The following is a 12223-nucleotide window of genomic DNA, read 5'->3' as shown; positions in this document are numbered from 1 at the left end:
CATCTTGGAAACCATGAGGAGAGAATTACACAGTTAACATCAATTGCAGCAAACCTTTATATGGTAAATTACATTGCTTTTGCAAGACAAGGATGAATTCGCACGTGCACAAAGGAACATAATTCATAATTTGTTACCCATTTTTATAACATTAAAAATTAAATACATGCAATTGTTTTTTTTTAAAAAAAATCAAAACAGGAAGGATAGAAATATGACATTCACTCATTTTTAATGCTTAACATATATATATATATATTCACCATTTTGGTACATTTGCAATACGTGCCTCCACTTAGGTGCCTCACAAGTTGTATTAATTTAACAAGACTTGTGTGCATAACTGTGGAATGAAACTTAAGTAGAATCACAGTGAGTGAGCAGGTTGCTGGTGCGTCTTGGGTTGCTCAAACTGTTTTTGAGCGCCGTATGAAGAGCAGTCTTAAAGCATACTATGAATTCCAAAGCAAGGGCAGCTTGAACATTGAGGCTCATGCACATTTCCTCTATTCATCGGTACTAGTTTTATTGGGAACGTTATAAACAGTCTGCTGGTAATGAGAGGGCGTTTCTTGTTTCCCAAGGCTCCTTCCACCAGTCCACAGACATTGCTGAAGAGAGGTCTTGAATGCTCTTTTCTGCATCTGCTGTCTTCTCCCAAGACTAAACAAGCTTTTAAAGGAGTTGCATATACTGCATCCATCATCACTTTACTAGGAACACGTTCCAGAAATGAAAAATAACTGGCTGAAAGAGGAATAGCAATACAATAGAACAAACAAATTTAACAACACCAACACTACATAATCAGTAGTAAGAGAGGATTGTGTATGGGTGGTTTTTTTGGCAGCAATTGTTTCCTTGGTTAGAGTAAACTGGAAAACATCTTGCCAGTTGCAAAAGGGCTCTTTGAGATTTGGGTGGGCTCTACCCATCTCCTTCCATGGTCAGTATGGTTTCCATAACCTGCCAAGATAGGTCTGGGGCAAGACCAAAATAAGGTGGGGGCCCATGTTTAATTGAATTTTATTATTTATTTTTCAAAAAAGGCCTTCAAAAGAGGAGAGGTTAAAAATTAAGGGAAACACAAAGTGATTTTAAGAACAAGGGAACAGTTAGTCAAAGTTTTTAAAAGCCATGAATTTAAACTGCTGCCTAGCCTAGAATTTTGGTGAAAATGAAAGATAAATAAGAGAAGGTTCAATTTACACACCAAGACAAAATTTACTAAAATTTAGAAAATGTCTCCTGGGACACATCATTCAGTAACCTTGCCTACTGCCTTTTTTCTTGCTGTTCGGTGAAGCATGTGATGTTGTTTCCCATATGACAAGATCTATTATGCTACAGGAATTCCAATGTTGACTAAAGGGCAAATTAAACATGGTGGAGCATGTCACTCATGTGTCTGCTCTCCTCTCATATAACACTGAGCTTGTCTCCCTTCCACATGCTCCCCCTTCCTTTGTGTAAATCAGGGGTGGGGACCTCAGCCAGTGGGGTGAGATGCAACCTTCCTGGACTCTAGTTGGCCCTGGGAACTCTACAGGCGTGGCTTAGACACTGCTAATCTTCTGAAGTCCCATTTTCAAAACAATCTCTAGTAATAACTGCACAAGAAGCATTCACAGATCTCAACCATGCTTGCCTGTAAATAGGCATCTGTAGCACAACTATTTCCCACCTATAGGGATTGTGTTGGAGTGAATTGTGAAAAGTATAATGGGGAAAAGCTTGCAGTTGTCAGCTTTTAAAACCAGGGAAGTGGCTTGAAGGAGGCCAGTGGAGACAGTCTATATGACCGGCTCTATAGACAATTTTAAATTTGTGGCAGCTACAGTTGCTGTGTCTGATGTGCTGTGTCTTTCAAAACCAGCCGCTTCAACTCCTTAAAAGGGTTTAGTATTCCAGATCATTGAGCATCCCACATCACTGAATTATGCTAGCAAACCTACTTGAGTCCAGTGGATTTTGGTAGCCTCAGGTTCTCAAGAAACTAATACGTTGTAGCTCACTTCTGGCTACAGAATCCTAATATGCTAGTGTAACAGTATAAAAGCATCACTCCAGCATGGCTTAGAGCAGGGGCAGCCAATGTGCTGCTCTTAGAAGTTGTTGGGCTACAATTGCATTTCCCCCCCAACCATTTGTATGCTGGCTGAGGCTGCCGGAAGGTGGAGTCCACAACATCTGGAAGCTACCACCCTGATTGCCCTGGATTACCACGTTGGTGAAGGTTTCTCTACTGTTAGGTGCACACAGTATATACGGATGCAGCTTGCAAGCCCCAATTATGCCATCACAGTACACAGCCATAGGGATTTCTATGCATGCTCTTCACAACACAGGGACAGTCTCCTGGGCCCACAGCAGAACCTTTCAGATTCTGGTAAATCCAAGGTCCAGTCCAGAATGGCCACAATAGTATCATGCAATATGTTTTTAGAGGAGATGACAAGTTTCAAATGTACTTCAACTCGGTGCTGCAGTGCACACCATTACTACCAATAAGGTAATTAATATATGATGATCTCTGGAACCAGAGTTTCTCTGTATGCAATCAAACGTTCTAGGAATGACTGGCAACTTGAATTGGATTTACTGAAAAGGCAAATTGGATTTATATATTTTTAATTCATTCCTGCTGAGCAGTCTACATAATTTTTAAGATTCTAAAGGCTTATTGACAAGCAAGAAATCTGGCTGGCTGCAGCAAAGAAGAGTGAGCTGGCCAAAGTGCTGAAAATACAGCTCCTGAATCAGCTTGTTTTTGTTTTCAACATCTAGCATAAAAGAGCCCTGTAGCTATAAGACACTTGAAAAGAAAAGAAAAAGAGCAAGGCATAGAAAAACCTATGCTAAAGTTCAGGACTCCTGTGAACAAATGATTAAAGTTCTAAAATACTAAATTCTACATTTGTGTCTCCATAGATGTTATAAAGGGTATTATTTTCTCCATGTTCCTGTTTATCCGCTTCTATACCTACAGGGGGCAGAGAATAATAAGTTGTTCCCTGTCAAATACTCAATTCCAGAAAGCCACTAATTACTTTGGTTCATAGTAATATTTGTGCAGCCTTCTGAAGCAGTAAAGGGCTATGAGAGTGGTAAGACTGGGCATTTTAAAAACCCCCACCAATGACAGCAGAAAGGGTGTGCATTCATCACCTGGAAAAGAACCATCATCTGCACATAGATTTAAGTTTCTCCGAGAGAGAAATTACTCTTTAACATGTTTGAGAGCACGCAACCGAAGGCAACATCAAATATCCAGTATTCATATACTTCAATCATGGACGTACCAGCAAAAATTTATCTGAATGGCACAAGAACAATTCAAGCCTTTTCAAATGATGAAATAGTAGGTGGATCCAGTCACCAGTACTACATGCTGTCCCCAAGCAGTGGATGAGTAGAATAGTCCTGCTGGGGTCAGTAGAGGATTGCTCTGCCACATAGAAATTGCCTGTTTATCAGGTTTACTATGCTGCTGTTTTTTTACAAAAATGAGGGATAGAATCCAATGCTGCAGAGAAGAAATGTACAGCATGCACTATTTTTTAAAAAAGTGGTATGTGAAAGCATAAGGGTGTAAAATGGTTATTTGTTAAATAATCTTTCCCATTTTTAATTGTACACATTACCATAAAACAGAGAACACCTCACGCAACAAAAAGTAAACTACGTCTTACTGTGCCATAGGGGTGAAGAGATGAATAACCGTTCATTGCAAATAACGTCACTGGCACTGGCCATTAGGTGTCCACAACACCACATGTGACATTCAAAACTGCAGTGAATATACTATTCTTGCAGTGTGATTAGAGGGGGACACAAAAGTCAAATCTGTGGAAATGCCTGGAACACCCAAGTCAAATGACTGCATATTGGGTGTTTAAGAAAGCTACCACTTGGAAAGGCTTGAAATGCTTCTACAGATTATGGTGACTGTTTCTTTGTAACCATGCAAAAGTTTAATCTCCCCTTTTTCCCAATGGGAGTTTTTTCTTGTTTGTAATGATCAGCTGCATCCTTGTAATTTAATCAGTAAAGCTGTCAACCTGTCTACCCATGCTAATAAATGATTACCTTTACGCTTTGTGACAGCATCAACACAGTGTTTATAGGCTTTGGGCACCTGGAGGCCTCTGATATTGAGAAGAAATGCTTTAAGCTTACTTTAAAGAGCATGTCCTCCCCTCAAATGTATTGATTTTATTAGGTGGCCGCTTTATTTTGAAAGCTTGTCCAGCTGCCTGCAGCCATGAACGAGGGAGGTTCAAGTCTTCCAAAGGCCTCATGCAATCTGGCTGGCTGGATATTCAAGGGGATTTGATTGTACCTCCTACAGTTCATGTTAGTTGGTTAGACTCCTCTGCACTAGCCTCCACAGAAATCTTAGCTGAATGTAGCCTGGAAAGTGGCAGCATAGACTGTGCTCCCCAGGGTACCTCCGCTGCTTATACTGTTGGCTGGGTACTTGAGAGGCTTCATGTTGCTGTCTCTGCGGACATAAAAGTGCTCTAGTCGCCAGCGCTCCCAGCTTTTCTGAAATTCTGTCCGAACCTTGCGTAAGGAAACAAAAAGGCAAGAGAGAGTGAAAGGGGAATAATCCAGTTTTGAGCCACTTCTATTGTAGCACTAAGAAAAGATGAAATATCCCATATAATTAAACACTGGCAAGGTTCTAAAGCTCCCTTGTTATTGTTTCAGATAATTTCTGTAATTACTTAATCAGTCCTTCATAGGTAGTTTCATAACCAAAAATAATAGCACTCTCTCCTTCGTCTATAAATAGATGTATGCCTTAACTGAACTCCTTGCAGCAACCCGTTGATCTAAAGTTAAGAGGGCACATGGTTCAAACTAGTCTGAATTTCCTGCTTCAACGCCATTTTGAGAATCCAAGATACTCACTGTGACTGTCAACAAGTGTATTTCTGCATATAGATAGAGCTAAAGACCACAATTTATAGAATGTTAATTCAACAGTTTTAAAAACTTGCATAAGACTGAAATTCTAGGCATGCACAAGCTTTAATCCTACCCCTGTTGAACCACACTGACATACTTCTGAATAGACATGGCTAGGATTGTGCTGTTACTTGGGAGTGTCCTTGAAGTGAGAGGGACTTACTGCTGGGTAAAGATGCATAGGACTGGACTGAGGGGGCAATCACCTGGCAAATGCCGTTATGCGGACTTTGAGATCCACAGCAACAAAAAAAGGGGAGGATTGGAGTGCTAAGAACGCGCGCACACACACACACACACACACACACTGTAAGTGAAAGGAGAGTCACTATGATTGGGTGTGGATACAAATTGGAAAAGCCGCAAAAGTAGGCTCACCCCATCTCGTTTTCTCATTTCCTAAAAAAAATTAATGGGGGAAAGTAGCGTTTAAATCCAATTGTCACTGCAAGACCAAGTCTAGTGACATGTGAAAGAAACTTAGCACATAAGCAGGCAGCAAAGTTGGTACAACATGTTCAAATCTATTAGAGATATCTGTTCTTAGGCTATTGGTAAGGGGGAAATAGCACTTGTATAAAGCAATTTTATTTTTTTTAAAAGCTATTAGAGATCCAGTTCTGTAGCATTCCCCCCCACCCCATAATGTGCATAGTTTGGTTGTCATGGCCACAAATAAGCCTGTAAGCTTGGACAAGGGTGTCGATGATGTACTACTCTCTGGTTTCTCCCCCAGCCCCCAGGAGCTTCCTTGGCTGCCCCATAAGCCACTTTCTCAAGTACCTATGAACTGAAAGCTCCAAAACTGTACTGATTAAGGACAGCTCATCACTAGGCCTTACAGTACTTATCTTAAACTAGAACTATAGATCCAAATGGAATGCAATAGAATCGTAGAGTTGGAAGGGACTATGAGGGTCATCTAATTCAACTGCCTGCAAAGCAGGAATCTTTTGCCCAACGTGGTGCCCAAACCAATGACCCTGAGGTGAAGAGTCTCATGCTCTACCAACTGAGTAACTTCAGGTTCCATCTTTGAACATGGATCTGCACTAATCATCTGTTAAGCAAAATGTTCGGGGTCCAGTTACAAGAGTAAAAAGGGTGCACAGGTGGGAACTGCGGATTTAAATAGTTAATTTTTTATTCAGAGCTGCACAATGTGTACACTAAGATTTGATCCATCACGGTAGCAGCAAAATTAGAAGCAGCAGCAAAAGCCACTTATCACATCAGCTAGAATTAGCTTTTTGCACAAAAATAGAGGATACTTAATAAGGAAATACTATGTCCCTCTTGTAAATGGATAATTGTGCAAGCATAAGCCAGCTAATTCATCACAGTACAAGAGGTAGCTCTTGTACTGTAGATATTACTGTTAAGAGAAAAAAAATCCATTATGAGGTCTCTTACTGTTTATGATCTTTTCCAAAGGCTAGTCAAATTAGCCTGTTGCAGAAAGCAACAGCAAAGTATCCTGTGGCACATATTAAAGCAGGTGGTCCAGATCTTAATCTCCACAACCCTGGTGGGCTAAATCTGACAGGTGGCCAGTCCCTAAAATGAAGTTTCTGAGAGACCCCTCAGGCACAGGGATCTGGCGTCCACTGCGAAGACATGCAAGTTCTACAACACTGCCTTGAAGATATCGCTCTGTTCTGATCAAAATTTCACACAAAACAGAGAAACCAACCCAGATTATTGCCTACTAGGGCTGGGTGATGTCGTTTTCAACATCGTGATACCAGCTAAACATTGTGATATGCCAATGTATCATGATGTCTGAAATAAGGATGGAACTACGTAGAAGCAAATGGGGTAATGTCCTGGCAACTGCTACTACTTAGGGGTCTAAAACTGACAAATTTTTACTTATCTTTAACATATTGTTACAACTGTTATTTTTTAGTTTAGCTAATTTTAAATTACTGTGTTATCTCTAAAATAGGGAGGGAAGCTATTTAAAGGAAACCAAACACAAAAACACTAGGGGGGAAAACCCTATCTTTTTCCCCCCACTGGTGAGGGCAGGAGGGAACAAAGAAAAAGAAAGCAGCAGCAACACATAAGGAAGTATAGGGTTGTGGAAAGAAATGTGTGTGAGAAAGCAAAGGGGTGAGGGGAGAATTCAAGAGTGAGGAGGAGAAAATTGGGAACGTAATGAGGGGGGAGACAGATCTGCACACACAGAAGAGAAGGGGGAAGAGGCTTATAAAATGGTGACCAAACTATTCAAGTGTTTAAGCTTTTCAGAGTCCTTGTTTTCATTCAAGTAATGTAATCCTTCTAAATTGTATTCTGGCAGGGTCAACAAAATCCAATTTGGCAACAAGATAATAAGGCTGTACAACAAAAATTCCTCCAATCCTGATACACAATTCAAGTTAACAAGCAAAGGGATGTCATCATACAACTATTCTTGTACCAAGATCAAGGACTATAGAGGTCTTCAACTACAACTCTCAACATATCAGGGCTTTATTATAACCTACCTCTTTATTTACTCAGAAATTAATACAATGACTTTCTAATTCTCCATACTGCTACTTTGATATATTCGTAGAGAACCGCTATCTGAATGCTTTAGTTTTCTGTCAACTAAATTACTTGAAAACATTCTTTTCTCTCTCTCTCTCTCTTTTTGTATGGAAGGTAATACTGCAAAATACATGCCTCTTACCTCACTGTTGTTAAAACAGTAGAGAATTGCAACCAGAAGACCCTGGGGGAAAAATCAGTACAACAACAAATATAAGTTAGATAATTCATACTCATTCTTGCATTAAACTTCATTAGCCAAACTAGCTAGGAGAGGAAACTATATCTAATCCTGCTACAAGTACATCTTGAGAAAAGAATGCAAAAGACTTCATCCCTATAATCTGAGTAATACCCTGCTGACTCAGGACTTGAAGAAGCAGCTCCTATAATGTGGCACTTAAATTCAATTTATTTGCAATTTAACAATGTGCCTTTTTCTCCATAAAAGTGATGGAGGAGTCAGTGTGTTGTATTGGTTAGTGTTGGACTCTGACCTGGGAGACCTGGGTTCAAATCCCTGCTCAGCCATGATCCTCACTAGGTGACCTTAGGTTGTTGTGGTGATAACTTGGGAAGGGGAGAACCTTGTGCTCCACAGAGGAAGAGAAGGATATACATGTAATAATAAATACATAAACAGATGCAACAGAACAGTGACTGTTTCAGCATAAAAAAGCAGCAGATACAGCAAATAGATGGGCAATCAGGACTTTCACAATTAAAATCCAGATTTGTGAGTGATAGCACCAGTGACACCTCTTATGCAGATGGACATCTTCATGCTGATCACTGCTAGTTCAAATAGATTAGCAGGCTCAGGGATGATAGTTCATTTACCATACTGCAAAAATCAGCGCCAGTGCTTGGTACTTCTGTGAGGCTCATGTCCCCCGACTTCCTTGTTTGGCGACTGTTGTGGGAGGAAGCAAAAACCTTTCTAATGCTCTGATGGAAATGTGATAAAAACAAAAGAACAGCCTACTGTATCAGGCTCCCAGTAGCCCCAGCGAGCAAAGAGTTGTAGTTCAAAACACTAGGTTGGGTTACCACCCTCTTCAATTGCCTGTTGTCCCAACAGCACTGTGCTGGCTGAGAAGCAACCCAGGGCAGCCATCTAACTAAGTCTTCACATTAGACAAATAATAAAGCATGCTAAAAAAGTGCAAGTAGATAAATAGGTACTGCTCTGGCGGGAAGGTAAATGGCAATTCCGTGCGCTGCTCTGGTTTCAGTGTTCTGTTGTACCAGAAGCGGCTTAGTCATGCTGGCCACATGACCCAGAAAAACTGTCTGTGGACAAACATTGGCTCCCTCAGCCTGTAAAGTGAGATGAGCGCCGCAACCCTAGAGTCATCCGCAACTGGACTTAACTGTCAGGGGTCCTTTACCTTTTTTTTTTTACAACCAATGAATTTCATAAAAATAGCCCCATTATTATTTCAATTTCTTTTTAAATACTTGTCCAAAAAGTTCTAATTTTAAGGAAGACGAAAAAAATATAGCCTATGTTTGTATTTGTTTCTTTGCATCTTCAGCATGCTGCGGCGTAAATACAATTAAGCCTTACAGGCACTGAGTGCCAATGAAAAATGAACTTATAAAAGCTTTCATTTAAATTTGTGTTGATTATTCATTGGAAAATATTTGGCCATATCCAATTCCAGATGGCGGTTCGGATCTGATGCCCTAGATCTCTTTCCCAGTTATTCTGCTAAGTATTAATTGATGCATCTGCATTGAGAAGGGTTCTAAATGCAGGGTGCTCAATTGATTTTTATAATTGTGCATCATTTTATTTTCGAAACTGGTCTGTTTTGCTTGAAGCACTGGTGATAAATGTTGCTCTGAACACACAATTGCTGGGTACTACCTGAAAGGAAGAGGAGGAGAGTTCAAAAAGGAGCTTCACAAAGCGCAATGTTCCTTGGGCATGCTCATCAGTAATGTAAGCAAATACAATCTCGTGGGTCCCCAACAGTGGAATCAGAGTCAGCGTAGATTTGGCCAATCTAGAGAATAGAAAGCAAAGGAAACTTTAGCAAAAGGGCAGTATCAGAACAGAAAACAAAGTCTTTGGAAGACCCTTATGAACTGGTCCCAGCTCAAACATGTACTTGTTTGGGTTATCTTAAGCAAATTACACTTTTAATATTCTAATGCTCAAATAATAAATAGATGCAGCTTATATTGAGTAATTCATATGTTTGTAGACTTTTACTTTCCCGATGTCCTTTTCAGTTTCATGTGTACCATTTATCACCTTCTTTCAAATCCCCTATGTTCCTCTCTCAAGCACCATTATATTTCTTGTTCACAAACTTGGGCATTCTTGAGTGTCAGTTTTCCCCCATTTGTAAATGGTGAGTACTTGCTCACCTGGATTGAACTATTCCTATTAATTAATTATTGGTACAATAACAGAATATTAAAAATGTAGAGGTAGTAGCATAAAAACAATAAATGACGAAGCATAGAGAGCAATACATTTCACCCCAGACTATACCATCTGTACTAGGCTCCAGAATTGCCTCCCCTCTGTGGGATCACCATGTGCTGCGTGGCTTTTGGAGATCAAATGCACTCTAGCTACTACAAAATATTCTCACAGAGGCCATCAAGTTCTTGGCAATCATTAGGCAAAAGTCCTGCTGAAGGATTTGTATTAGTATTCTATAATGTGTGACATCTTCAAATCACCATTTGAAGTTGATAACTAACTTTGAGAAAATTAAGAGAACTACTGTGATGCAGTAAGAATATATATTTACTGGACATATGCTCCAAAACCCACGGAAATGGCTAGTGAAACGTTAGTAGTAGTAGTAGTAGTAGTAATAATAATAATAATAATAATAATAATAATAATTTATTAGTGTCAATATATTTTACTTTACACTTCCGAGAGACCAATGATTAAAAAGAACTGAATGAAAAGGAAGCAGGAGAAACTAGAATTCTTGATTCTGATGTCGGAAAGCAGGCTCTGCATAAACACAATGTTCGAACATATATAACGTGGGAAGTCAAGGACAAGCTGATACAGCAGGACAGAGATGTCACTGCTAGGAAAGGATTTGTAACTGCGTTACCATGACCCTGTGTGCTGCGAAGGGATGTGCAAAAAAAATATAGAACTAGCTACCTCTTCAAGCATCTGACTCAATGTTTACTGTTAAGTAGGGTTGGAAAACTGCCCCTCTGCCCCAATGTCTGTATTCCCTTGAGAGGAAAGTGGTCAGGGCCAAAGCATGCGCGCACACACATAATGCCTTGCTCAGGTTCTTAAACACACCACATTCATTCTGACACATACTTTCAGCTTTTGCAGCTTCTGTGCTCTGCACTGAGGAAGGGGCTCCCTTTTACCACCACACAGCATAGAAATGTAGTCATGTTTTCATCCATCAGCAACTCAGCAGCAGCACTTAGCCGCAGTCCTTCCCTGCCACAATTTCTTGATCAGCTGGGGATTGTGGAGAGGCAAGTGGGCCAGAGGTTTCCCACCTCTGTCCTTTGTTATGGGTATCGGCTCATATTGCCAGTTTTTCTCTGCATCATTACTCCCCAAACACTTGTATAATTCTTTGTTTTTGGTATTGACTTGAAAAAAGCTGAACACTTCCTCTTATTTAAAAACAAATAGAAGCTCCCCATATGCAATCAAACTGTGATAGCTTCTGCTCAGTGCCACCTACTAGCTGCAATCTGAAATGATGGCATTTAATCCGTTCCTGCAAGCACTTTCTCCTAAGATAAGCACTGAATAGGTTTGCTGCCAAGATGACTCACCTGCATTTTATGTCAGTTTTGCGCAACAGGTTGGCTTGCAGCTTAGAAATGATGATGCAAATAACCCTGATAAAGATCAGGAAATTTACCTGGATAAAACAAAAAGTCAAGGATTAAACGGTGCATCTTTTAAAGTAAACTTCTATTAATTCTAAGACTCTACAGAAGTATCATCTGCCAGGTAGTTTAGCCCCTTTCAGAGTGCCTCACACTCTGAAAAAGCATAAACCACTCACAATGATTTTTAAATGCAAATACCAAGTGTAAATTCATGGGGCAAAGTTTTTGGGAAACTAGAAAGATTATTGTCGAGATATGCAGACTGCCCTTTGCCAGGTTCCATCCATCTCTCTATACTTGAAAACATGGTCCTCTGCAAGAAGTCACCTAACCTGTAATCTGCAGGAGCCAAGTATCTGGCGTATGCTACTCAAACTTGAAGAGTAATACAGTGGTACCTCGCAAGACGAATGCCTCGCAAGACAAAAAACTCGCTAGACGAAAGGGTTTTGCGTTTTTTGAGCTGCTTCGCAAGACGAATTTCCCTATGGGCTTGCTTCGCAAGACGGAAACATCTTGCAAGTTTGTTTCCTTTTTCTTAACATCGTTAATACAGTTGCGACTTGACTTCGAGGAGCAACTCATAGAACGCGGTGTGGTAGCCTTTTTTGAGGTTTTTAAAGACTTTGGTGATTTTTGAAGCTTTTCCAAAACTTTCCCGACACCATGCTTCACAAGACGAAAAAATCGCAAGACGACAAAACTCGCGGAACGAATTAATTTCGTCTTGCGAGGCACCACTGTACATAAAATGAATATTTGTTCACTAAGTTCAAGAAAGAAGGCTGTGCCCACATGATTTGCGTCCTGGAGTAGCTAGTGATCCACAACTGGAGTTCATCTTGTAAACAAAGTAGAC

At 40.2% G+C, this 12223-nt stretch overlaps 1 protein-coding gene across 3 annotated transcripts in view; it reads right to left on the bottom strand.

The window, feature by feature from the left end:
• Nucleotides 1-1043: 1043 nt before the first annotated feature.
• Nucleotides 1044-12223, bottom strand: part of GLP1R (glucagon like peptide 1 receptor) — a 104552-nt gene continuing 93372 nt past the window's right edge. For all 3 annotated transcript variants that reach the window (XM_081000235.1, XM_081000236.1, XM_081000237.1), the window contains 4 exons: nucleotides 11305-11393; nucleotides 9386-9524; nucleotides 7655-7696; nucleotides 1044-4566 (listed from right to left, as the gene is read on the bottom strand). In XM_081000235.1, the coding sequence (XP_080856361.1) occupies nucleotides 4399-4566; nucleotides 7655-7696; nucleotides 9386-9524; nucleotides 11305-11393 (438 nt within the window). In that variant the 3' untranslated portion in view covers nucleotides 1044-4398. The remainder of the gene's footprint in view (nucleotides 4567-7654; nucleotides 7697-9385; nucleotides 9525-11304; nucleotides 11394-12223) is intronic.

This window comes from Podarcis pityusensis, assembly GCF_964106645.2.
Source record: "Podarcis pityusensis genome assembly, chromosome: 3".
Lineage (NCBI taxonomy): Eukaryota > Metazoa > Chordata > Lepidosauria > Squamata > Lacertidae > Podarcis > Podarcis pityusensis.
Note: the sequence above shows the minus strand (reverse complement) of the source record. Positions and strands in the feature narration are given on the sequence as shown.